The sequence below is a fragment of the Copadichromis virginalis genome, linkage group LG3, assembly GCF_057382275.1.
Source record: "Copadichromis virginalis isolate Kocher_CV1m ecotype Utaka linkage group LG3, C_Virginalis_male_GT1.1, whole genome shotgun sequence".
In the NCBI taxonomy this organism is placed as follows: Eukaryota; Metazoa; Chordata; class Actinopteri; order Cichliformes; family Cichlidae; genus Copadichromis; species Copadichromis virginalis.
The window spans coordinates 52,904,192-52,928,413 of NC_140620.1; the positions used below are offsets into that span (position 1 = coordinate 52,904,192).

The window sequence follows — 24,222 nt, forward strand, 5'->3', positions numbered from 1 at the left end:
AGGAGCTGAATCGCGCGACTGAAAAAATCGCACAGTGTAAGCCCAGCATAATACGGCGGGGTCCCTGTCGGCTGGTAGCCGAAAAATAGCTCTACTTTGTTGTGTGGGTCAACTTTTCTTGCGACAGACAGAGAGAGGCGTTGAAAGACTGCTCCAACGGAACTTGTTGTTTTCGGAGGAAAACACGAACACAGTGTACAGTCGAGTCTTAATAGCTTACTTACAACTGGGCTCGTCAGGCACTCTTCTTGGCTGCAGTGGTTATTATTATATTTACATGCTTCCAGCTCCCGTTTTTGCTCGATGACTGCTCGTACCTTTCCACTCCCCTTTTTCTCCCTCCTAGCGCTCACAGACACATAACGTGTATGGCAGTCCATTCTCCCTGCAGCACGGACTACACTGAACATGATGCTACATTCTTTAGAGCTATGCTTGTAGCATTCTGCCTGTTAGCTTAGCACAACAACAACAACAACGAAAAGGCGCTCTCTCACCCAGGAAACACACAGTTGCAGAGAGAGAGAGCGTCGCCCTGTAACCATGGCAACCGTAACGCTGCCGCCTGGAACAAAAGAACGTAGCTGTCAAACAAAACCCAAACAGTCCTGACCCGCGCCAAAATGAAACAGGAAAGTACCCCAGTGTATTCCATTTATTTCAACAAAGTAACTGTATTCTGAATACCACCTTTTTAAACAGTAACTGTAACGGAATACAGTTACTCATATTTTGTATTCTAAATACATGTACATGTATTCCGTTACTCCCCAACACTGTAGTAAGCAATCGGGTGTTATTGTAATGTTTTTCTACATGTGGGTCACAAATAAAAGTTTTAATTTGTATTGTACATGTTGGTATTTAATATCATACTTCTGCAATAGTGTATTTGGCAGCATATTGTTAGTTTAGCACCAAAAGAATCACACGTCACTTCAGTCATATCTCTGTAGGTGTTTGTGGGATGGTGGTGTTTGCATGTGTTTGTTGGCAGGAATGGCCTCTGCATCCATAACTTAAACCCAAAACTTTCCTGCTACCATGATACTGAGGGTGCATAGGTGTTTTTAAGTCAGTTACAATACGGAGCAGCAGGTACTACGGAGAGAATTCATTCTGCTCTCATTAAGTGTGGCAATGAACGTTACGTGGAAATGCCCTGATATCAGCTCATTGTGCCAGTGGTATTCGGTGTTGACCAAATTTTATGCACGTGGCTAGAAATGGAAAGCATGCTAAGCATTATCTTTAATCGGTTATAAACTGTTGTGTGCAGTCCCTCTAGTTTTTCGCAGACTTAAATTGTGAACATAATCAGACAGTTTGTTCGCAGTGAAAATAAGTTTGCTTTTCTTTTGAAGCAAACATCAACGAACTATCACGCAAAACCCGTGAAACTGTGAAAGTGCTAACTTTGCTCTAGTGTGCAAACTTTATATTACGAGAGAAACACTGCGATTGTGTTGTGATAGCAACAAACCAGAGCATGCTGAGTAGAAATTGTCACTATTTATTTCCCTCTAACATTATTTTGCTTCTTCTTTTCATGGTGATTACTTAAGCCTTGGACACAAACTCATTGAAGTGTCAAAGATTGAATTTCAGCAGATATAATGATGACATGCATTTGATATGGTAATAGGTTAATAAAATAAACACTTTTGCAACCTAATCTGTAAGAATGTAAAACTCTGTGCCACATTGATCTAGTGAACTGGATAATATGACCGTACAAGGCTCTATAATGTAAACTGATCTGAAAACTAAGCTGCTAGCAAACAGAAAAAAAGGCTTTTTGACATTTTCTGAGACCTTGAGGCTTGTTGGTCCTTGTGGTTCTTGCAGTTGTTCACAACGTCACCCAAATGAAATAATCCTACCTATTAATGTAATGTGTGTGTACATCACGTTGGAGACAGCCACAGAAGCTACGGTAATGAAAAATAGTTAATTGCATATGTTTGTTCCTCGTCAGTCCACACAGTGTCTTTGGTAATCAAAGAAAAATTTGGTACCAAAATGTTTAATGTGATATTTCCATAATACAGAGACTCTGTATTCTATTCTAAAGGTTCAAGGTTCAAGGTTCCTTATTTGTCACATGCATAGTTATACAAGTATAACATGCAGTGAAATGTAACCTGACACGCTCCTCGACATGTGCAAAAATGGGGGGGGGGGGGGGGGGGTGTAGAGGAAGAACATTATATATATATATATATATATATATATATATATATATATATATATATATATATATATATATATATATATATATATATATACATTGGGTGAATGTGCAGTAGTAGCAGCAAGCAGGTGAATTCTGTACGTTAATATGAATAGACATCTGACTATTTTACAGAATAGACAATATAAACATATTTAAAATTAAAGGAATTTGGAATGAACATTGTGCCTGGGTTTAGAGTGTCTGGAAGAGTCCTGTCTCAGTCAATTATAGATGATGTGAGAGGGCGGGTGTGTGTGTTTAGGGCCCGGATGGCTTGGGGATAGAAGCTCCTCTTGAGTCTCTCTGTCCTTGCCCGGATGATGCGGAACCTTCTACCAGATTGCAGAAGTTGGAACAGTTTGTTGCCAGGATGGGACGGGTCCTTCAGTATCTGCGCTGCTCTAGTTCGGCATCTCCTGGTGTAGGTGTCCTGAAGCGGGGGGAGAGCAGTATCCAGCAGCAGCGTTCTGCTGTATGGATCACTCTCTGGAGAGCTTTTTGGTCCTTCACACAGCTGTTCCCAAACCACGACGTCATGTTCTGTGTGAGGATGCTCTCCACAGCGCCTGTATAGAAAATCCTGAGGATCTTTGGAGAGACCCTGAACTTCCTCAGTTGTCGTAGGTGATACAGGCGCTGCCTAGCCTTTTGGGTCTGGACCTTAATGTGGGCAGCCCATGTCAGGTCTGAGGAGATGCGGACACCAAGATACTGGGGTGGCTGTAGCTCAGGTGGCAGAGCAGGTCAGCCATATCAGAAAGTCGGTGGTTTGATCCCAGGCTGCCCCCTGGCTGCATGCCAAATATCCTTGGGCAAGATACTAACCCCATGTTTGCCTACTGGTGGTGGTCAGAGTGTCCAGCAGCCTCGCCTCTGTCACTGCGCCCCAGGGCAGCTGTGGCTACAATGTAGCTTGCCATCGCCAGTGTGTGAATGGTTGAATGACTGAATGTAGTGTGAAGCGCTTTGGGGTCCTTAGGGACTAGAAAAGCGCTATACAAATGCAGGCCATTTACCATTTGAAGGACTGCACCCTCTCCACTGGAGCTCCATTGAGCTTATGTGAGCCTATGTGAGCTTCTCACATAATTACCATTCAATCTCACTTTAAGGAACTGATATTTCTTTCTTGATCTTTCAGCCAATATAGAAATAATTGCAATTAAGTACTAAGAAAGGCAGTTTCTGAGAGCTCATACATTGGACAAAAGACACAGACTGCTTAAAAGCTGCTTAATGATGACAAGTTAGTGTCACGGACCCGGCTCTGGAGGACTGGGGGTCCGTGAGCAGTTTTGACTGTTGTTGTTATTATTATTATCGTTATTATTTGGTGATGTGTGTGTCTTTCTGCACAATGCTGTGTTAGTCTGTGTTCCACTCATTATATGTATAGGCAGGGTGTGGGTGTGTACATGTGTGGCTGGAGGATGGAGAACAGCCACATTCAGGCCTGATGGGTGTGGCCCTGCAGGAGGACTGGCCACACGTGAAGTTCCTGCCACACACCTGTTGGTGATCAGGGCTTGTCGGGGGAGCTACTTAGGAGAGTGTTGGAGCTCCCACCGGCACGGGATCATTGAGTTGTCTACCCAAGTTAGTGTGTGTCAGCGTACGACGGTGCAGTTTGTGTATGCCCGCCAGAGTTGGTGTTGATGGCTGTTTTTGTGGTTTTCCCCCCAAGTGGAAGAGTGGACCAGAACAGCAGCACGCACAAGGTGTGCTAGAACACAACAGCGGGGAGCACACACACACGGGATTCAAGGGTGCAACGGGGAGTTATTGTGTTTACAGCCTTCACTGTAAATAAAGTGCACTGTTCCCCCATATCCCCACGGTCTGACAGCCAGACCGTGACAGTTAGTGCACTGTAAACCTCTGGGTTCCAGGATATAATTGGCCATTTTTGACCACTTTTGATTTTTTTCTTTATTGCTTTCTTTTTCTTTCTTTCACCATTAAAAACTGTTTACTTGCCTAACAGTATTCAGGAAAATGCATCACGTAAATTATTTATCATAACCCTTGTTTTACTTGGTAAGTCAATACAATTTAAAAAAAAACTGGTCTATAGTTTCATTATATAGAGTTTCATCATACGGTCATGGCACTGTAAAAACAAACATTGATTAAAGCCCCTACTGCTATTATCATGGTTAATAGCACTAAACCGTAAGTGTTGTTGCCATTGCACATTGCACTTTTTTGATGATAAAATTTAGGTTATTTTCTCAGGGCTTATATTATTTTTTTGTGTGTATGTGATGTGTTTGTTTGTTTGTGTTTTTTATATTTCTGTATGGACATACTGCAAATCAGTTTCCCGTTAGAGACAATAAAGTTACCATTGACCATTGAGCATTCATTCAGTGATTGTGCAAATGTACTGTTTATAAGGTTTGTTGCAGGTTTCCCCAACTCTCTGTGTGATTTGAAGAGCAAAGCTTTTTGCCAGTGTTTTGACTGGTCAGTAAGTTCAGAATGCACTAATTAAATGGCAACCCAATTCCATTAGGACAGTTAAAAAAATGTCTTACTACTGACCTAACTCCTGTCTCATAAGTGACTAGAGTTTTGTACAAAAAGTTAATTTTGCTCAGTAGACTTTGAGAATCAGAATAGAAACCTGTTGAATTGGGCTCTCACATGGATAAGACTGTCACTAAACCGTCCTCTAGAAAATGATTAATAATGTTGAGCAAATCAGGAGAGAAGGTGAGGGGTAATTTTGTACTAAACCAAACAAAATTCCATCTGATAACCAGCAGACACCTGGATGAAGGAGAAGAAAAATGATAATATGTGACATATTTAAAGCACAACCACAGAACTCCGAGTTACCTCTCGGCTATATACTGAATTGACCTGGCCTGTTTGTTTAAAAGGTACAACGTGTTTTTGGAAGTCAAACTTTTGGAAGAAATAGGTAAGTTCTATTATAATTTAACAATATGTCAGCCATAATACAACTTTATTTGTGTATTATTTTAGCGCTTTACATGTCACTGTCAGTGGGGATTTTATACAGTGTAATGCACAAAGGTGAACGCAACTATTTGAAATATGTTTAAAGATTAGAGGGTGGATGTGTGAAGAATTCCAGCCACCGATTATAGACTGTTGGAAAAGTGAAGTCTGAGGGACTATATATTTGTATAGCCCCCTAATAGCGCCTTTAATAAACTGTTTAATATTAATGTCTTATATGATTGAATACTCATTTTGCTATATGGACATTAGTGTCAGGAATAACTAGGAATGGGATTTGAAAAGATTTCATGATGCTGCTGTGTGGTAGGCAATGGACTCAAAATTCAGAGCTCTAGAGGCGAGGCGTAACACAGGAAGGCAGCTTTTTGGCTGTACTCTAACAAGCCTGAGTTGTACAAAATGCTAAACTAAACTATGATTCAGATTATAAAGGAACACAGAATACACGGGCAAAAACAAAAGTAATATCCATGCTGCAGACTCTGTCATTACTTTCCTCCTAAGTACACAAACTGAAATCTGATTGTAGCAAAAATACAAGGGGGACCAATATGTCCGATCAGCAGACAGGCAGGCTTACAGTTCCAAGGAACTGGACTACTGCAAACCTGGTCTTGATTCCCATCCCTTGATGTAACACATCTCAAACTACTTGCAGGAACTTTTTCTGTACCGCTGTAATCTAATGCATTACTGATCACAGGTAACTAATAATGTGTTACTTGTTTTACACAGAGTAAGCTCCTCAATTATCTGCATGAAAAAAAAAAAATCAAAGGTGCCTTTACGCTGCACACTTGTGTAGCAAAAAGCTCACATGAGCCACTTCTGACGAAGTTGGAAAATGGAACAACTTCTGAGGAGAAAGTTGCATTGATCTATCTTTTTTTTTTTTTTTTTACATACAATATTTTCTTTTGTCTTGGAAAGATCCCAACAGCCCCAAACTCAGAAACTCTGATCTGTAACATGACGAGTAGCTTCAGAGCCTGTCACTGACATGTATGTCTGTTTATTGTTTCTTCATCCATGAGAAAGTCAGAAAGCTGAGTAATAGGCAAAATATGACTAAGTATCTTACGTGAGTGCAGGGATGAACAGAATATTTATCTTAAGTATAAAAATCCTGAGAGTAAAAGAGTTGCTTCAGAATTACTATAATAATATGACCTCTACTGGCCTATGGTGACTCTGCCAAAGTAAAGGATTCTAAAGCTTCCACCTGGGTCTCCTGCAGAGTTCTTTTTAAACTGAGGACCCTGGATGCAACAAAAATGGCATAATAATGGTAAATTGCTAAAGTAGCAAACCCATTTCTACCAAACTGTTTTAATTCAGCCACATTGGATGGCTTTTGAGCATGAACAGCCTATTAAAGGACATGACAAAGTTTCAATTATTGGCCCTAGTTAGTTTCTGAACATATGCTTATTTAGCATATTGCTAAAAAACAACAACAAAAAACCCATTTTGAATCTTAGATGCTTCACCAGTGACTTGGTAAGTCATGAACCTTAACTGGGACCTGGATAGACTCTTGGAGTAATTATATAATTATATTATATTGCACTATAGGTAAGCTGAGCGGATAATCAGCTTCTAATTACTTTACGAACATTTGCTTATTGAATGTGGGGTTCAAACAAAAACCAGTCTGAATCTTAGGTCCTTCACCAGTGACTCAGTTTTTTCCTGTACCTTTTAAACAGACAGGCCAGGTCAAGTCAGTATGGAGACGAGAGGTAACTCTGAGTTCTGTGGTTGTTATTGAATGTGGGGTTCAAACATTCATTCAGTGCAAATGTACTGTTTATAAGGGTTGTTGCAGGTTTCCCCAACTCTCTGTGTGATTTGAAGAGCAAAGCTTTTTGCCAGTGTTTTGACTGGTCAGTAAGTTCAGAATGCACTAATTAAATGGCAACCCAATTCCATTAGGACAGTTAAAAAAATGTCTTGCTACTGACCTAACTCCTGTCTCATAAGTGACTAGAGTTTTGTACAAAAAGTTAATTTTGCTCAGTAGACTTTGAGAATCAGAATAGAAACCTGTTGAATTGGGCTCTCACATGGATAAGACTGTCACTAAACCGTCCTCTAGAAAATGATTAATAATGTTGAGCAAATCAGGAGAGAAGGTGAGGGGTAATTTTGTACTAAACCAAACAAAATTCCATCTGATAACCAGCAGACACCTGGATGAAGGAGAAGAAAAACGATAATATGTGACATATTTAAAGCACAACCACAGAACTCCGAGTTACCTCTCGGCTATATACTGGCTTGACCTGGCCTGTCTGTTTAAAAGGTACAGGAAAAAATATATCACACAGTATCTCGGTTTGAGTAACACTTTTTGGAAGTCAAACTTTTGGAAGAAATAGGTAAGTTCTATTATAATTTAACAATATGTCAGCCATAATACAACTTTATTTGTGTATTATTTTAGCGCTTTACATGTCACTGTCAGTGGGGATTTTATACAGTGTAATGCACAAAGGTGAACGCAACTATTTGAAATATATTTAAAGATTAGAGGGTGGATGTGTGAAGAATTCCAGCCACCGATTATAGACTGTTGGAAAAGTGAAGTCTGAGGGACTATATATTTGTATAGCCCCCTAATAGCGCCTTTAATAAACTGTTTAATATTAATGTCTTATATGATTGAATACTCATTTTGCTATATGGACATTAGTGTCAGGAATAACTAGGAATGGGATTTGAAAAGATTTCATGATGCTGCTGTGTGGTAGGCAATGGACTCAAAATTCAGAGCTCTAGAGGCGAGGCGTAACACAGGAAGGCAGCTTTTTGGCTGTACTCTAACAAGCCTGAGTTGTACAAAATGCTAAACTAAACTATGATTCAGATTATAAAGGAACACAGAATACACGGGCAAAAACAAAAGTAATATCCATGCTGCAGACTCTGTCATTACTTTCCTCCTAAGTACACAAACTGAAATCTGATTGTAGCAAAAATACAAGGGGGACCAATATGTCCGATCAGCAGACAGGCAGGCTTACAGTTCCAAGGAACTGGACTACTGCAAACCTGGTCTTGATTCCCATCCCTTGATGTAACACATCTCAAACTACTTGCAGGAACTTTTTCTGTACCGCTGTAATCTAATGCATTACTGATCACAGGTAACTAATAATGTGTTACTTGTTTTACACAGAGTAAGCTCCTCAATTATCTGCATGAAAAAAAAAAATCAAAGGTGCCTTTACGCTGCACACTTGTGTAGCAAAAAGCTCACATGAGCCACTTCTGACGAAGTTGGAAAATGGAACAACTTCTGAGGAGAAAGTTGCATTGATCTATCTTTTTTTTTTTTTTACATACAATATTTTCTTTTGTCTTGGAAAGATCCCAACAGCCCCAAACTCAGAAACTCTGATCTGTAACATGACGAGTAGCTTCAGAGCCTGTCACTGACATGTATGTCTGTTTATTGTTTCTTCATCCATGAGAAAGTCAGAAAGCTGAGTAATAGGCAAAATATGACTAAGTATCTTACGTGAGTGCAGGGATGAACAGAATATTTATCTTAAGTATAAAAATCCTGAGAGTAAAAGAGTTGCTTCAGAATTACTATAATAATATGACCTCTACTGGCCTATGGTGACTCTGCCAAAGTAAAGGATTCTAAAGCTTCCACCTGGGTCTCCTGCAGAGTTCTTTTTAAACTGAGGACCCTGGATGCAACAAAAATGGCATAATAATGGTAAATTGCTAAAGTAGCAAACCCATTTCTACCAAACTGTTTTAATTCAGCCACATTGGATGGCTTTTGAGCATGAACAGCCTATTAAAGGACATGACAAAGTTTCAATTATTGGCCCTAGTTAGTTTCTGAACATATGCTTATTTAGCATATTGCTAAAAAACAACAACAAAAAACCCATTTTGAATCTTAGATGCTTCACCAGTGACTTGGTAAGTCATGAACCTTAACTGGGACCTGGATAGACTCTTGGAGTAATTATATAATTATATTATATTGCACTATAGGTAAACTGAGCGGATAATCAGCTTCTAATTACTTTACGAACATTTGCTTATTGAATGTGGGGTTCAAACAAAAACCAGTCTGAATCTTAGGTCCTTCACCAGTGACTCAGTTTTTTCCTGTACCTTTTAAACAGACAGGCCAGGTCAAGTCAGTATGGAGACGAGAGGTAACTCTGAGTTCTGTGGTTGTGCTTTAAATATGTCACATATTATTGTTTTTCTTCTCCTTCATCCAGGTGTCTGCTGGTTATCAGATGGATAAATAACCTTTTAGTGAATGCTAAAAGGTTATAAGTTACTGAGGTCACAAGTCTGATTCTTTGTTTCTATTATTTCTTCCAGGAAATGTCCGGTCTTTCCATCCCTCTGTTTGTGACAGTGCTCTGCTTCCTGCTTCTCAGCCCCCCTCCATGTAGCAGCAGCAACATTCTGGTAGTCCCTGTCGATGGTAGCCACTGGATAAACATGAAACTTATCCTTGAACAGTTACACTCCAGAGGCCACAACATCACAGTTCTGCGCTCTGCAAAGAGCTGGTACATCCCTAATAACTCTTCCATTTATACTTCTATTAATATAAGCACGGTTGTGGATGAGACAGACATTAACTACTACAGCAAAATGTTACCAGCTGTTATGGAATGTCGCACTTATCCTACATTTATACGTACGCTCTGCCAACAGTACTTGATCACACCCTTGTTTGATCAGGTTCACAAGATCTTGGCCAGATCAGTTGCTACAATAATAGAAGACACAGTATTTATTCAGAAGCTACAGGATACCAAGTTTGACTTAATGTTAACTGACCCTGGTATGACAATAGGGGTACTTCTTGCAACTTACCTCGAGCTGCCTATAGTTTTTAATGTGCGCTGTATTAATACTGGAGAAGGTCTTTTCACCATAGCTCCCTCTCCTATCTCATATGTCCCTGTGCCAGGAAGTGAGCTCCATGATCAGATGGACTTTCTGGAAAGAATCAAAAATATGCTGCATTATCTTTATAATGTCATTGAACAGCACTTGATCATAAATCCTGCCTACTCAGACCTGCTCCAACGACACTTCCCTCCAGGTACTGATTTGCTGTCTTTACAGCGTACAGCTGATATCTGGCTGTTCGGGGCAGATTTTGTCTTTGAGTTCCCTCGGCCCACAATACCAAATGTAGTATATATAGGGGGCTTCCACTGCAAAAAGGCCCAGCCACTCCCCGCTAAGCTGGAAGCATTCATGCAAAGCTCCGGAGATCACGGGGTGGTTTTCATGTCTCTGGGGACATTTATATCAGCCCTACCTCGGAAGGTCACAGAGGCCATCGCTGCTGCTTTTGCTGAGCTCCCTCAGAAGGTGATTTGGCGTTTTGTGGGTGAAAAACCTTCATCTCTCGGAAACAACACCCTGCTGTTGGAGTGGCTACCTCAGAGCGACCTCCTGGGACACCCCAAGACTCGTGCCTTTGTGGCCCATGGAGGCACCAATGGCTTGTATGAAGCCATCTACCACAGTGTTCCTGTTGTGGGCCTCCCCCTCCTCTTTGACCAGTTTGACAACTTACTCCGGCTGAAGGTGCGTGGTGCAGCTCGGGTTGTGGAGGCCTACTCACTGACCAAAGAAGACTTCCTGGGCGCTCTCAAGGATGTTCTTGAGAATCCCTCTTTCCACACTAACATGCAGCATCTGTCCCAGCTACACCGTGACAAACCAATGACTCCAATGGACACTGCCATCTTTTGGATTGAATATGTCATCAGGAACAAAGGAGCACCTCGCCTACAGTCAGCAGGTTTTCATCTGCCTTGGTATTCCTACTTCTGTCTGGATGTGGCTGCTTTAACCATAGCCATAACTGGAATTTTCATCTGGGCTTTGGTCTTTGTCTGTAGGCTCCTCTGCTGCCGGAGGTCAAAGAGAAAAATGAAACCAGAGTAAATGAGCCAAACATGATGCAGTCTTTGCAACGTTTAGCTTTACAGAGTCAGTGTCACATGATTAGTCTTTACAATAATTTCTCCCTTAAATTTTTGCTTTGACTAAAACTGCATTTGCCAGAAATTTACAAACAGTTTAGAACAGCGAAGATTTGAATTACCCCCACGGAAATTTGTCATTTAGGGTGAATACTTTTACTTTACATCATAGGATATCTTTTTATATCAACAGATATCCTCAAAACTTAAAGGGGACCTAAACCTCCCTAAACCTAAACTTCTCAATACATCTTGATTGACCAGCAGAGGAAATTTGGCAAATTTTTCAAGGGTGCCACTCACTAACTTGACTCTTGTCTTTCTTTCACTCCCTTTAGGCCAAATTCATTCTGATTGGCTGCCCCTCATAAACAGAGGGTTTAACCCTTTAAAACCGGTCAGAGCAGCACGCTCCGTTTTGCGTAACTATTTTTGAATCCCTGTTGAACTGGAACCACGTAAGCTAGCGCAATCATTTTTTTGCATATAAACCGGAGGAGTTGTACTTACATGTTATGCCATTAGCTTGTCCTCGGTCACCGTTTCCTTCCACATATAGCTTTGCAAAAATTGCATAAAAAGCACTTGCAGCAACAAAAAAAATAATATTCCAGAAACACGCTTTGCCGATCCGATCAGCTGTTCACCACACTTCCCACGCTGGAATAGACGTCAGTGCGAACTATTGTATGTCTGCCATTACCTGGCCGAAACCAGAAATGACGTCATTTTTGCGGAAAATGTATTTTTTTTTTTTTTTACCTTCAGGGCCTTATAAGCCTATACTGGTGTTTTTAAAAGTCATGTTTGACTTTATGCTTTTCTGAATAGTTTCTGGGATGCTTAGAACTCAAATTGCACTGCTGGTAATAGTTTATTTTGATTCACATGCTGTTTTTTTGCAAATTTGCATTATAATATTTATTTTTGTTTTTCCTGCAGTATATAAAAATGAAACTATGGAGACACTCAAAATCAATTTCCTGTGGTTGGAAACTATTTTCTGCAACTTTTCTGTATTTACAGTTTTGAGGGATAAACCTCTTAAATTTCTCTAACTAGAAATATATGTGAAAAAAAAAAAAGATTTTCAATTTTTTTGTAGTTTATTGCACTTTTTTTGCAATTTATGTAGTTTCTATGGACTTAATGCATAGATATTATTAAAATTTGGGCTATAACGGTTGTATTGATGTATAGCAACTTGAAATGCTCCCAAAAATGGCACTACAGCATGTAAAAATATAAAGATAAGCTCTGGCGGACTTGGTTCTATGGTAGGTCTTAAAGGGTTAAACAATGAAAGCAAACAAGATGAACTCTTTCCAAGCTTTAAGCTTTTGTGAAAAGGAGCTTTTTGACATAGTTGTGCTCTTTGCATAGTTTTAGGCTGAAGTTTAGAGGACTGCAAACTGCAGTGTACGTGAGAGCGTTACATGTGGCAGCAGTTGGTGTGAAATTCATACTCTCTCTTTGAGTCACATCTCAGACAAATGCAGACACACAGGCAGGGTTTCAGATTCAATATGAGTTACACTATCATAACGCCATCATCATGTTGACAAATGTAAGCAACTTATATTAACAGTCAAAATACTACACTTATATTATACGTAATCAGATTGTAGTATAGTACTTGTAGTATTGTTTTTTTCAGTGAGACAACTGTATCAATGTCTGTTGAGTTTTTTCTTTGAGATTCTAAATTTGGAAATACCCTCAGACCAAGTCAGGTAGAGACACTGCTCGATAGAGGAGAACATGTTCCAACATATGCTGTTAAACTGTTCTGCAACACTTTATGGGCCTCTACTGTACTTATACCAATTGTTATGCCGCGAGGAGCGGTGAGGGAAACATCAGACTTCACTCAATCTTAATTGAAGTAATTGTTTTATTGTCTCTTGCCAACATCATGCACATACAGACAGCAACTTCTCAAAATGACTCCCAATCCATTTCCTGCTCCCTTTAAATACTCTAAAGACACGCCTTCTTAATACAGACTGGCCTATAAAAGAGCTGCAATTGAGGCAGGCCTCCTCTTTACTGGGAAAACAAGATGGCCACCACAGAGCTGTACAACAGCGGAACAAATAAAACAAATCGTCTTACGATATGACAAAAATCATGGACAATCCATAGAAAAGCCGCACCTTACTAAAAGCCGCAGGGTTCAAAGCTTGTGCAAAAAGTAGCGGCTTATAGCCCGACAGTTACGGTAGTTATTTTGTACTCTACTTCACCACTTAAACCAATTTATACAACGCGCATCATTCACCCATTCAGACACATTCATACAATGACTAAGTGATCTATCTGACATTCACATGCTGATCACCACATCAGGAGCAACCTGGTATAAGTATCTTGCCCAGAGATACTCTGTTAGTTGGAAGATCAGTGGCTTCTCTTCTCCGGCCCTAATGTCCAAGTATTCTCAGGCAAGCTACTGAGCAAACAATCTCCCCTAATGCATGCAGTGGCATGTAAGTGTATACGTGATAAAAATACCTGAAAACCAAAGATTAAAACACAATATTAATATGTGTGTGTGTGTGTGTGTGTGTGTGTGTGTGTGTGTGTGTGTGTGTTCTGGTTCTTCCTATCTTGGTGGGGAACAAAATCTGAAATTTACTATACTGGTGGGGACCAACAGCCCTTGTGGGGACCAAAATCCAGGTCCCCATGGGGTTGAAGGCATTTTTCACACTCAGAATGTGGTTTTAGTGTCAGGGTTACAATTGGGTTATGGTTAGGTTTAGGGTAACGGTTAGGGTTAAGCATTCATTTTTGATGGTTAGGATAAGCAGCTAGGGAAAGCATTATGTCAATGAGATGTCCCCACAAGGATAGCAAGACCATACTATGTGTGTTCATGTGTGTGTGTGTGTGAATAGGTGAATGTGACAAATTGTATCAAAAAGCACTTTGAGTGCTCTGATTGGCAGAAATACACAGCCTACCAGGGTTTATGGAGGACTATTTAGAGTGACTGCTTCTGACTTACAATCTGTACAGTACATGGCTCCCATCTGTCTTTATGGCCAGTCATGTACAAAGAAATATGAAGATCTTTATTTGGAGCTCTGGAGAACCTATGTACTTTCTAATTTATAAATAACAAACTTGTGTTATCTGATGAATCAAAGTTTTGTGACATTTAAAAGAAACAAAAGTGAGTGATTAGGCTCCCCTCCCTCTGAACCCATGTGGTAAAAATACCAAGTAATACCTATTGTTTCAATACGCCCATTCTTCAGTCAAACAATTTCAATTGTGTACTCTTTTTTTTCGGTCTGCACTGTATGAAAAAAGTTCCTCGGAGCCAAAGTGTAAAACATTTACTGACTACAAATTATTAATTAAATCAGTTGGGGAAGAAGCTTATTCTTCTTTTACCCTGCAATAAATTTTACCACAGTATTGTGTTTGGTTTGGTAGGTTTGTCTATCTGCACCTTTTTTGCTGTGGTTTCAACCTTCTCTCTCTAACCTACACAGAATACACAAACCTACGCACACTTACTGTTTTGACTATATTTGTGAGAACATTTCTCTTCACTCTAACTTTCTATTCCTATTTCTATTCCAGCCCTATAGTAATTCCAGTCTTAGACATCACATCAAGTCTTAACACTTAATTAACCTTTTAAAAGTGAGTCCAAAAATGAGAGCTTAGATATCGTCTCTAGTTTAAAACGTTCTGGCCCTCACAATAGCAGAAGTAAGTTCATACACGCACAGTTATATTTTCATGTCTTTAGAGGACATATGTTGGCTTTCATTCATTTCCTGAAGACTTAGATAAACACTAACCTCAACCAAAATTTCCTTAACTGATCAGTTATAAATGATCTAAAATCACCCTAAACGTTATCTAAAACCACAAAACGTGGTGCTTTGATAAGAGAAGAGTTTAACTCTTTTAAGGCATGAAAAAGAACTGTAGCTAATGAATACAATTCCACACGACATACCTAATAGTTCGTTCGGTGTTGTTTAACAGCATGTTTAGAGGTATCACAGCATATGGGTTAACATGATTGATGGATTGTAGCTGGAGACCAGCTACAATCTAAAGAATTCTTTGGGAATTCCCATCAGCGGACACATCGATCCCTGCACTCACTGTGCCTGTCCATGCCTAATCTTTGTGGCTGCTGTAGAAGCAAGAAAGACAGAGGCTCAGAAAAAGTGGGAGCTTGTTTTTGTTCTGGGACAGAAAGGCGTTCTCCTGCCTCAGGATGTTGCCTTTAAAGCTGAAGAAGTGGGTTTCCTGTGGAGGAAACGATCACAGAATAGACAAGGCTGGGTCGAGGCAACGTGTTCCCAACATTGCTTGAGCACAGGTCACCCGGCTGCAGACTGGGCTGCACACTATTTGTGGAATAAAGTCAGTCTCAAAGCTCTGAGGGGTGAGTACAAAGGATTTAAGCTTTTTTATGGGTTCAGTCTTCATGCACTTAAAAACTCATGGCATCTGTTTTGCAGGTTTTCATTTCCACCAATGGATCTGGGATGCTCTGAAGCCTGGTTGAGTGACAGCTTCAAAAATGAGGGTGATTTTTTCCACAGCAGAGTGGCTTTATGAATCTTGCAGAGTGGACACGTGTGATTAGGAAGAATGCACCTGAGAACAGAGTCTTCCTTTCTTCCTCTCTGCCTTGAGTGAATGGATAGGCTTTCCTACATTAACTCACTGTTCTGTGAGTGTGAATCAACGTCTGATTGAGATCACCTCAAGTTTCCCATGTGACGTGTTTTACCCTCAGAGACATGTCCAACGATACCTGCAACCTCCCCTTAGACACGGACATATTTGGACTGACCTGTATTTATGGCCTCATCTTCACTCTGGGTCTCCCCAGCAACCTGCTGTCTCTTTGGGGATTGTACCACCTGGGGCGCTCAGGTGGCGGAGGCTGTCAGCTGGTCTACATCCTCAACCTGCTGCTGTCAGACTTCCTCCAACTGCTCACACTGCCCTTATGGATTCTTTACCTCCAGGGTCCACACCAGTGGCCCTATGGCCAGCTAACCTGTGAGCTAGTTGGCTACGTGTTTTACGTGAACGTCTATGCAAGTGTCATGTTCCTGTGTCTGATAGCTACAGACCGCTGCCTGGCTATTGTTTACCCATTCAGCAGCCGCAGGGTGCGAACAGTCAGAGTAGCAGCAGTGTCAGGTGTAGCGGTGTGGATCCTAACCTTCCTGTTCTGTCTGAGTGGGCTGCTGCCATCTGTGTTCAACTCTGACAGACTGCTGTGCTTGGAGCAGTACCCCGTCAGCCGCCGATATGCTCAATTTAAGATTGCCACTGTGGTTCTAGGCTTCTTGTTGCCATGTGCCATCCTAGGGTGAGTTAATACCAAAATCTACATGTGCACATATGTTTCTGATTTAATGTTTTCTAGATAAATCGGATATTTCCCTGTTCTTTTGGAACGTTTTGTATATTAGATTAAAGGCTGGTTTCTGATCTCCAAATCTGTTTCCTCCCTCAGCTACACCTCAGCCCACATTGGGGTGACACTCAGGCAATCTCCATCCCTCTCCGCCCATGAACGGCACAAAATCGTAGGAATTCTGGTCGTGATTACTGTCAACTTCATTGTTGTCTTTGGACCCTACCACCTAGTAGGTGGATACAGGTTTGTATCCTTGCTGCTGACTGATGATCCATGTGAACTGGAGCATTCACTTTTCCTCATCTATCGCCTGTGCTATGGTTTGACCAGTCTGAACACTTTGCTGGATCCCCTCTTCTACATCTTCCTCTGCCCTGATGCTCGGCTAGAGCTGCAAAGGTCCCTGCCCTGTTTGGGAAGAGGGCAAAACCCAAGCAAAAGCATGACTCTTAGTACCAGAGCTCACCCAGACACCAAGAGGGTGAGTGAAAATAGACAGAGTAACCTTCTAGCAATATAGTTTGGACTTGACCACAATCAAAGCAATTGCACCACCCAGTGGGAAGACATATGTTGAGTTTATGCCTCGCAGTGTTTCCACCTTTTCATCTAAAGAATTATTTGGGCATTCACAGTTTCTCATCTAGATACTGCTTAAAGGTAGGAGAGAAAAAAGATATTTTTGCGCAAACAGTGACTTCAGCTTACATGTAACTCAGCTGAAATATGGAAATTCAGTTTCATATTTGTCAAAAGCGCACATCCATAACTACTGTGAGTTTATGAAGCAATTGTTTTCTGCTGCTCAGTTTACGATCATTAAAAACTGCATTTAATCACACGTGTGCTGTCAGTAATTTTAAAAATAGAGAAGGTGTGAATCACTATGGAAACACAAGATTGTGGTTATATAACGGTAAGCAACTAGTCATACGAAGGTGCCAGGAATGCTTTTCTTTTCTTTTATTCATTTTCTAAAATGTCATTTTACTGCTAAAAGGTATTGACAGCATATGAGTGAGCGCTAAAGTAAACGTGCAATACACTTTTTCTCATAAACAGCTTGAGCAATTTCATCATAAAAGGAAACCGAATGTTTTGCATCTGAAAAAAGAACGCTGGTGTAGGCACTTACAGCTGGTGATAACATCTAGTGAGAAACACATTACACATTTCTTAAAAAGTCTAAGGCTCGGTTATTTACAAAGCAAAAAAGCGTGTATTACTTTAAACTAAATTGACATTTTCATCAAACACCCTCAAAACAAGAGAGGTACATAGAATGGGGAAGTTTTTGCAAATTTAGTGACATACTGCACATGACTGTATAATAATGCTAACTAAACTGTTTTTTCTTGCTAGAGTACAGAAATTACATCACATATAATTCGCTAAATATAAGGAATACAAATGAGTCTAGGACTTTGTACTGAAAAGCTAAAATTAAATGATAAAGCTATCTTTCTCTATTTTTATGCAATATCTCTATGTCAAGCACAGGGAAGCACTGATAGATATTTTTACTGAAACAGGGACGGATGGATATTTTGTAACAAGTGTTGTATTGGCATTGCAATACTTATTTCACAATCATCCCCACACATAATTTCACTAAGAATATGCAAAAGTTTTAGATTACACGTCTGCAGCAGATTAGACCAATTACTGGATGTCTTTAATCTGAAAAGATACCATTAAGAAGCAAAGAAAGTTTGTAAAAGGACATGGAGTGAACTTTGCTCTTTGTGTTATGAAAAAGAAAGGCCATTTCTAAAATTTAATTATTTTGAAGACAAATGTCTGCTGTCATTGTCTAAATACATGAAGAAGCATATGAAACCCTGCCAGTGGCGGACTCCCTCAGACATCGGTGCGTTGGTGGTTCTTTGTGTCTGGGGGTGGGCGTCCAGGTACACACCGGCTCACTCCTTGGCGGCCGCTTATCGGGGCCTGGAGCCTGGGGCTCGCTCGGGCCACTTCGGAGGTGGGGTGCCCCCGGCCTCTCGGCCTGGGGCTTGGTCACTCAGGCACGGCTGGCTGCCAGCGGAACTCATGGGCGCGTCACTGCAACTCCCCCTGGCTTCTGCTCCGCGGCTGCTGAGTGAGCCCTCATCTGGGACTCTCCTCAGCTCTCTCTGGGACAGTGACGCGGCTGCCCCTCTGTTGGTCTTCCTTGGTCTCTTGTGTTCTGGGGGCCTCTGGATGTCTGGAGTTTTGATCTCCTCCATACCTGCTTCATGCCCTGGAGGACGGGGCTGTGGCCCTCCCACACCCTCTAGCAGATCATTACATGAAGGAACCTTTTAAAAAAAACAAAAAAAACAAAAAAACAAGTGCGTCCATGCTCACAGGTGTACACACGGGTGATCACACCCACAAACTACACCCTTTTTGGCTCCTACCTCAAAGCACACTGTGTTCTGTTGATCTTATGTGCTGCACAATAATGTTTAATATTTAGTATTTACTGTCATATTCCCATATATCATTGTGATGTTGTTTATTCTATTACTCTTGTTCTCTTCTGCTTGTTTTCTTTTTTCTTTCTCAGCAGGTGATCCAGGTGATTGATATATGCATTTTTTTTTCTCTGCCCGTTCTGTTGGTTTTTGTTTTTTGCCCTTCTCCCCCGTCCCTCTTCTCAGCTGTTTCTCTTTCCCTCTTTCTTTCTCCCCTTCTTTCCCCCAGTCAAGTCTGTCCCGTATTCAGTAAGTGAAAATAAAATAAACAATAAAAGGTGAATCAAATGGACCATTACGGCAAGGCTGGGATGGTCAATTTGGTAAAGTAAATCCGTTGGGCATCTTTCTTTGCCTTTAGACAACAATTCTGATGGCAAAAGAGCCAAACGGGACAGGCAAAAAAAACAAAAACAAAAAAAAACAAAACAAAACAAAGAAGAAGCATATGAAAACAACAGAAACCTCATAATATCCATCAGGTCACAAGTGCTCCATCCAGTGTCAGGATTAAGGTTGGATTTTAGTCTATCCACATGTTCCAAACATGAACTCCCGATGATGTTCATTTATACTAAAACATATTCTTAATCCTAGATGGGGCACTAATAACTTGATTGATGGATGGAGAATACAATGCTATAGCAAAACAGGTAAGCTTCTTGTGAAAAAGTATTGCCTGAGTGATATGTGTTAGACAACAGGGAACTTTTTTATGTGCAGTTGAGGTAAATAAAACCTTCTTTGCACTTACTAAAGAAGAGATGGTATGTTTTACTTCTAAACTGAAGTACTCATACTTTCTTCCTGAGTTGCAAGGGAATGCTTCTTTCTCGTCATTATCTCAGAGTTGCCGATAGAGCTCCGAGCTGTGCTGCGGCGCCGGGCGAACTCTGCAAGATCCTCAGCCAGAACAGACTCCATCACTGCACCGAGAGAATGTCGGATCTTATTGCACAGGTCAGGGCAGCTGAACACATACAGAACAGGATTGAGGACGCTGTTGAGGAAGCCAATCGTCGCTGCAACTGGGAGGGCCTGTCTTATAAAATCCTGAACAGACTGAGAGTTTGGAGCCATCACTTCCATGACGATGAATATGTGGTAGGGTGCCCAGCAGAGTACAAAGCTCACCACCACAGACACTACAAGCCGAACAAAACGGAAAGGGCGACGGTTACATCTGTTTGCTATTATGGAGTGTACAACAGCATAGCTCACTATGATGATGACCAAAGGGATTAAGAAGGCAAAAAACAGCTTCATTATTGCCAGTCCTTCTTTCCGTTGTTTAATTATAGGTTTATTATTTGTCTGATTCTTTGGTTCAGGCAGGAATCGTGCATAATCATAGTAACAGAGATTCCGGCCATGTTCTACAGGGATGACGTCACGAAACAGGAAGAAGGGGATAGTGCAGATCAGAGCCATGGCCCAGATTACCCCACATATCTTCTTAACTAGTTGGATGTTTCTGTGGTTTTGGGCCCAGACAGGTTTCAGCACCACCAAGCAGCGGTCCAGAGAAATGGCCGCCAGTAGGAAGCCACTGACGAACATGTTGAGAAAAAAGATGGAGGAATGGATGCGGCAGAAAGTTGTCCCCAGTGTCCAGGTTTTGCCCCGGGCCATGTACAGGGTGAAGAAGGGCAGTGAAGAAGTGGCTAGAAGGTCAGAGACTGCGAGGTTCAGGATCCAGATGCTAATGATGGAGCGACGGACATGGAAGCCCACCACTGCAACGATGAGGAGGTTTTCCACGATGCCAATTGTAGAGAAAATGCCATGGAGGGTAATGGTAAAAACATTCAAAGAATGGGACCCTACAGGGTGGCTGGATACATTATGGTTGCTATTTTCAGTCATCTTGGATGAAAGATTTCTTGTCGTCGTGTCGGGTGGTTGCAGTTCAGATGACGTGCTTCACAGCTGAAAGAGAAAGAGATGATAACATGTAAAATCAAACAGTTCAGTTAGTGGAATCTGTTATGAAAGAGAAAAGTCATATCTAATTTTTTTTTTTTTTTTAAGAAAACATTTTGTTGTTATTGTTTAAATGTGGTTACTTTACGAGGAATGGCTCAGCACAAATCTGATTTGTCTGTTCTTGTTCAGTAATAGTATATGGCTACTGGTCTATTTAGTATAGCTACAGTAAATGGAGTGATTCGTATATTTCTACGCTATATTCAACATGCCAGATTCACACACATTCTATGCTTTGAAGTGCTTTCTAACTACCATTCACACTCCGATGGATGCATCAGAGATATCCTGCCACAAGGATATTTTGCATGCAAACTAGGGTGAGCCACCAACCACCAACTTTCCGATCAGTAGACAACCTGCTCTACCTCCTGAGCTACAGCCACTGTATGAAAGTGTTGAACCACCCCTTATTTCTTTCTTGTTTTCTAGTAAAATTGGAAATACAGATCTGGTACATTTATTTTATTTGGTATCCTTATTTTTCACAGTCTGAACTCTCTTAGGTAAGCTTTCTTGTCATTTCTTTGAGTAGTCTTCAACTTCAACAGTTCTCCAGGGTTCCTGGGGGACAATCAAAGCTTTTCTTTGGATGTTGATTGGTTTTTATTCCATTGTCTGTTATAATTTCAAACTGCTTCGGTAATGCTGAGGTTGGGCAAGCTGCTGTGTGCTGATGATGATTTCAAATTTGGATTTATCACTTTATAGGACATGTTGTCACTTCTTTTCAGTCCAGTACTTGTGAAAAAAGGCATTCTTCAGGATGGAGCTGATATATGCCAAAATACACAACCGCTGAGACCATTTTCTGATCATGACTTGGAGATACTTTTCATCTGCTGCAGATCATTTTTATCTTGGTCTGCCACTGCTTTTGTCGTTCACTTATCAATTTGGCCCAGTTTTCTTTAAGGACACACTGCACACCATCCTGAGATATGCCATTTTTTGACTAATGACTCATTAGGAATCACATTGTTGGTGCAAAAATACCATTTTATGCCTCTCAAACTGTGTTATATTTGATAGTTGCTGAAGTAGTTATTTGAAATGGGAAAAAATTCTATACTTTTGTGAAGGAAAATGAGTTCTTTAATACGTTTTCTGTTATGTGCACACAGTTAGGGAGTTAGGGATGATTCCATAGGTACTGTACATTTCAAGTGGCTTACAAAGACATTGCCCAGAAACTGGTCAATATTGGGTTTGTTACTTGTTACATTTCTTAATGCTGTAATGCTGAACAGTACTTGAGTACCCCCACAGAGAAACTAAATTATTACTTAAACTCCGCTGCCAATTACCAGTTAACAGTATAAATCTTTTGCCACACGTGAGTAGAAGTCATCATTCTTTTAGTGTTTAATTATTAACACGAAGTGGACAACACTGAAAACTGGTTCAAAGAGACTTCAAAGTGATTGCCACAGTGATTATACTGTAAAACCACACAGGAAGAAACCTTGGCTGCGAGACTGACTGCACACTCAGGTTTAACATCAGTCTGGGTTCTTCACATTGTGTTAGCATGCTTGTGGAGATGCTTGCAAAGAGTTGATGTCATGTTAATCATTTGTACTTACTTCTGTCCTAAACTTTGCACTTGACCAATTTACCTTGTTGTTTTGGGCCATTGGAGTATTCTTATCTCCACTTCTCAGAAGTTGTATACACCTCCACCATTGTCCCTCTCCATGCATATGAACTACAGTCAGTTGATTGTAGCACAAATGTGCCGAAAGAAAAAGACACGTTTTTCAACCCAGTATCATGTAATAGACACGCCGGTCCACTGTGTCCATTTCACGTTTGCCTCTCACTAGTGACTTCGCGGCTTTAAAAGTCTCCTCCTGCTGGTGATGCAGCTTCTACATGTGTGCCCATTTTACACTAGGAAGGAGAAAAGCATGATGAACACAGTGGACAGGAGTGCCTATTTCACACTTTGCTGTAGGACTGAGTTGCATTTGTTGTTTGTTTGTTTGTTTGTCTCCGCCCAGCACGCAGATAACTGAAGAACCTTTGGAATAATTTCAGTGTAAGGACATTTAACTACACATTTAATCCCTGGCATATGTTAATATAAGATTTAAAAAATGCAATAGTTTTTCCCAGTTCAGGTTTTCTTTAGTTTTGTTTTTGCCATCCCTGCCTTGTGTTCTGTTATTTACAATAAACCTCACTTGCATCTTAGTAAGTGCCTGCATTTGAGTCCACTTTCCCACACATCACACGACTGCTGCCGCAGCCTTGACATACTTAACTACTTTAGTGTAGTGTAACTGGCTTTGGGGAGTTTAATAAGCTGAAAAGCTATAAATAAATAATACATTCATTTAAAATGCCAAAACTGTATGCCTTCCATCATATTTTCCAAAGCTGTCCAGCGGGCTAGATTGGGTCTCTCTGCTGTGCCGATTCTGGCCCCTGGGCCTTATGTTTGACATCCCTGATCTAGGCTTAGCAGTATGATTTGGCTTATGGTTGGCCTAATAGTGAGTAAATGGTTCAATAGACAGAATGAAGGGCAATTGAAATAATTTCACAATCACCCCCCCCCCCCCCCCCTCCCCAGCAAAAAAAAAAAAGAAGTGGAATATATGTCAACATAGATTGCTGTCAGCTTCTCCACAGGTTGTTGTGTCTCAGAATATTCGTTTCTGATAGTATGACACCAAACAAGTTAAACTTTCTAAAGTAGGCCTACCTTGTTCCTCGTTTAGTTTTTTCAACAGCTGTTACACCCTTAAGTCAGTTTCCTGTGTCAATCACAGACAGTGTTTTTAACAAAACAAAACAAAACAACAACAACAAAAAAGTGTACACAAGACTGCAATCTAAGGGGTTGTAACTGTGCCTGTGTTTACATGGGCGCTTTCAGCTTAAGGTGAAGGTGAAGAGAGTAAGCTCGAACTGCAGGGCCCTGCACTACGACGCGAGTTGAGCATACTCAGGCCATCTGTCCGTCAGACCGCTGACAGTCAGGATTAGCAGTCATACGAAGCTGGTTACAAACTTGCTAAATTAAACCAGGGTTTTCCCCTGCATGTTCACAGGAAGTAGGCATGGTTTGGGTATCATCTGACCGGTTCACTGGTCACACGACTCTCTATGAGCGTCACCTACTCGAGAGACTCTATCAGATGC

General features: G+C 40.9%; 2 protein-coding genes and 1 pseudogene across 7 annotated transcripts; 2 read left to right on the plus strand and 1 right to left on the minus strand.

Annotated features, from left to right (window-relative positions):
- Window positions 1–5,083: 5,083 nt before the first annotated feature.
- On the plus strand, window positions 5,084–12,402 carry LOC146715227 (UDP-glucuronosyltransferase 2C1 pseudogene; annotated as a pseudogene). 2 transcript variants are annotated; one of them, XR_014918933.1, is made up of 2 exons: window positions 5,084–5,162; window positions 9,587–12,402. The product of XR_014918933.1 is annotated as a UDP-glucuronosyltransferase 2C1 pseudogene, transcript variant X1 (transcript). The 2 variants fall into 2 exon arrangements; XR_014918934.1 differs by lacking the exon at window positions 5,084–5,162 and adding an exon at window positions 7,578–7,608.
- A 1,619-nt stretch (window positions 12,403–14,021) lies between these two features.
- Window positions 14,022–23,268, plus strand: LOC146715228 (G protein-coupled receptor 4). Of its 4 annotated transcripts, none has more exons than XR_014918936.1 (5): window positions 14,022–15,634; window positions 15,711–16,576; window positions 16,724–19,601; window positions 19,684–19,739; window positions 19,935–23,268. XR_014918936.1 is itself a non-coding variant. In XM_085451653.1 (3 exons), exons 2-3 carry the CDS (start codon window positions 15,996–15,998, stop codon window positions 17,145–17,147), a joined length of 1,005 nt encoding a protein of 334 aa, XP_085307779.1. In that variant the 5' UTR covers window positions 14,022–15,634; window positions 15,711–15,995; the 3' UTR covers window positions 17,148–23,268. The 4 variants fall into 4 exon arrangements, 1 of the variants encoding a protein (XP_085307779.1); XR_014918937.1 differs by having other exon boundaries at window positions 16,724–16,870; window positions 16,958–19,739; XR_014918935.1 differs by having other exon boundaries at window positions 16,724–19,739.
- On the minus strand, window positions 19,863–20,952 carry LOC146715229 (prostaglandin D2 receptor 2-like). The gene has a single exon (XM_085451652.1). It carries the CDS (start codon window positions 20,950–20,952, stop codon window positions 19,867–19,869), a length of 1,086 nt encoding a protein of 361 aa, XP_085307778.1. The 3' UTR covers window positions 19,863–19,866.
- Window positions 23,269–24,222: the final 954 nt, after the last annotated feature.

Excerpts from the sequence above, each read along its gene's own strand:
- LOC146715228 (XM_085451653.1), top strand. The coding sequence starts at position 15,996 with ATGTCCAACGATACCTGCAACCTCCCCTTAGACACGGACATATTTGGA. Across the intron at positions 16,577-16,723 it reads TTGCCATGTGCCATCCTAGG|CTACACCTCAGCCCACATTG; the intron begins GTGAGTTAATAC and ends TTCCTCCCTCAG.
- LOC146715229 (XM_085451652.1), bottom strand. The coding sequence starts at position 20,952 with ATGACTGAAAATAGCAACCATAATGTATCCAGCCACCCTGTAGGGTCC.